This window comes from Cystoisospora suis (genome assembly GCF_002600585.1).
Source record: "Cystoisospora suis strain Wien I chromosome Unknown contig_4349, whole genome shotgun sequence".
NCBI classification, from domain to species: domain Eukaryota; phylum Apicomplexa; class Conoidasida; order Eucoccidiorida; family Sarcocystidae; genus Cystoisospora; species Cystoisospora suis.
The window spans coordinates 1-356 of NW_027157141.1; the positions used below are offsets into that span (position 1 = coordinate 1).

Consider the following 356-nt stretch of genomic DNA (forward strand, 5'->3'; position numbering starts at 1 on the left):
AGTAGAAGGAGGAGATGAAGAGGTATTGCCATCCGTTGTCGACGAAAGAAGAGAAGCCCCCCCTCCCTGTTGAAGATGATGATTTGTAGTGGGTGGGGGAGGAGGTGTCTGCTGATGCTGGTGGCTAGGAGTCCCCGTCACGGCATTATTCTTATTCCCTCTACTACCCCGTCCTCCTCCTGACTGGAGAAGAGAATTCTTATTGTTACGGTAGTTGGGAGCCTGTTGATGCTCGTACTCTCCTCCTGCTGCTGCTGTGATGCCCGACGACGAAGATGAAGGAGATCTCGGCTGTTGGTGTGGGGGCGGTGGCGGTGGAGATCCGTTATTGCCACTACCTGTTTGGGTGTATGTAC

The 356-nt window shown here is 53.7% G+C and overlaps 1 protein-coding gene across 1 annotated transcript; it reads right to left on the reverse strand.

Moving 5' to 3' along the window:
- CSUI_007982 (uncharacterized protein) lies at positions 1-356 on the reverse strand (the record flags this gene model as incomplete). Its single annotated transcript, XM_068068123.1, has 1 exon — positions 1-356. A coding segment is annotated over one exon (354 nt), but the record flags the coding sequence as incomplete, so codon positions are not given.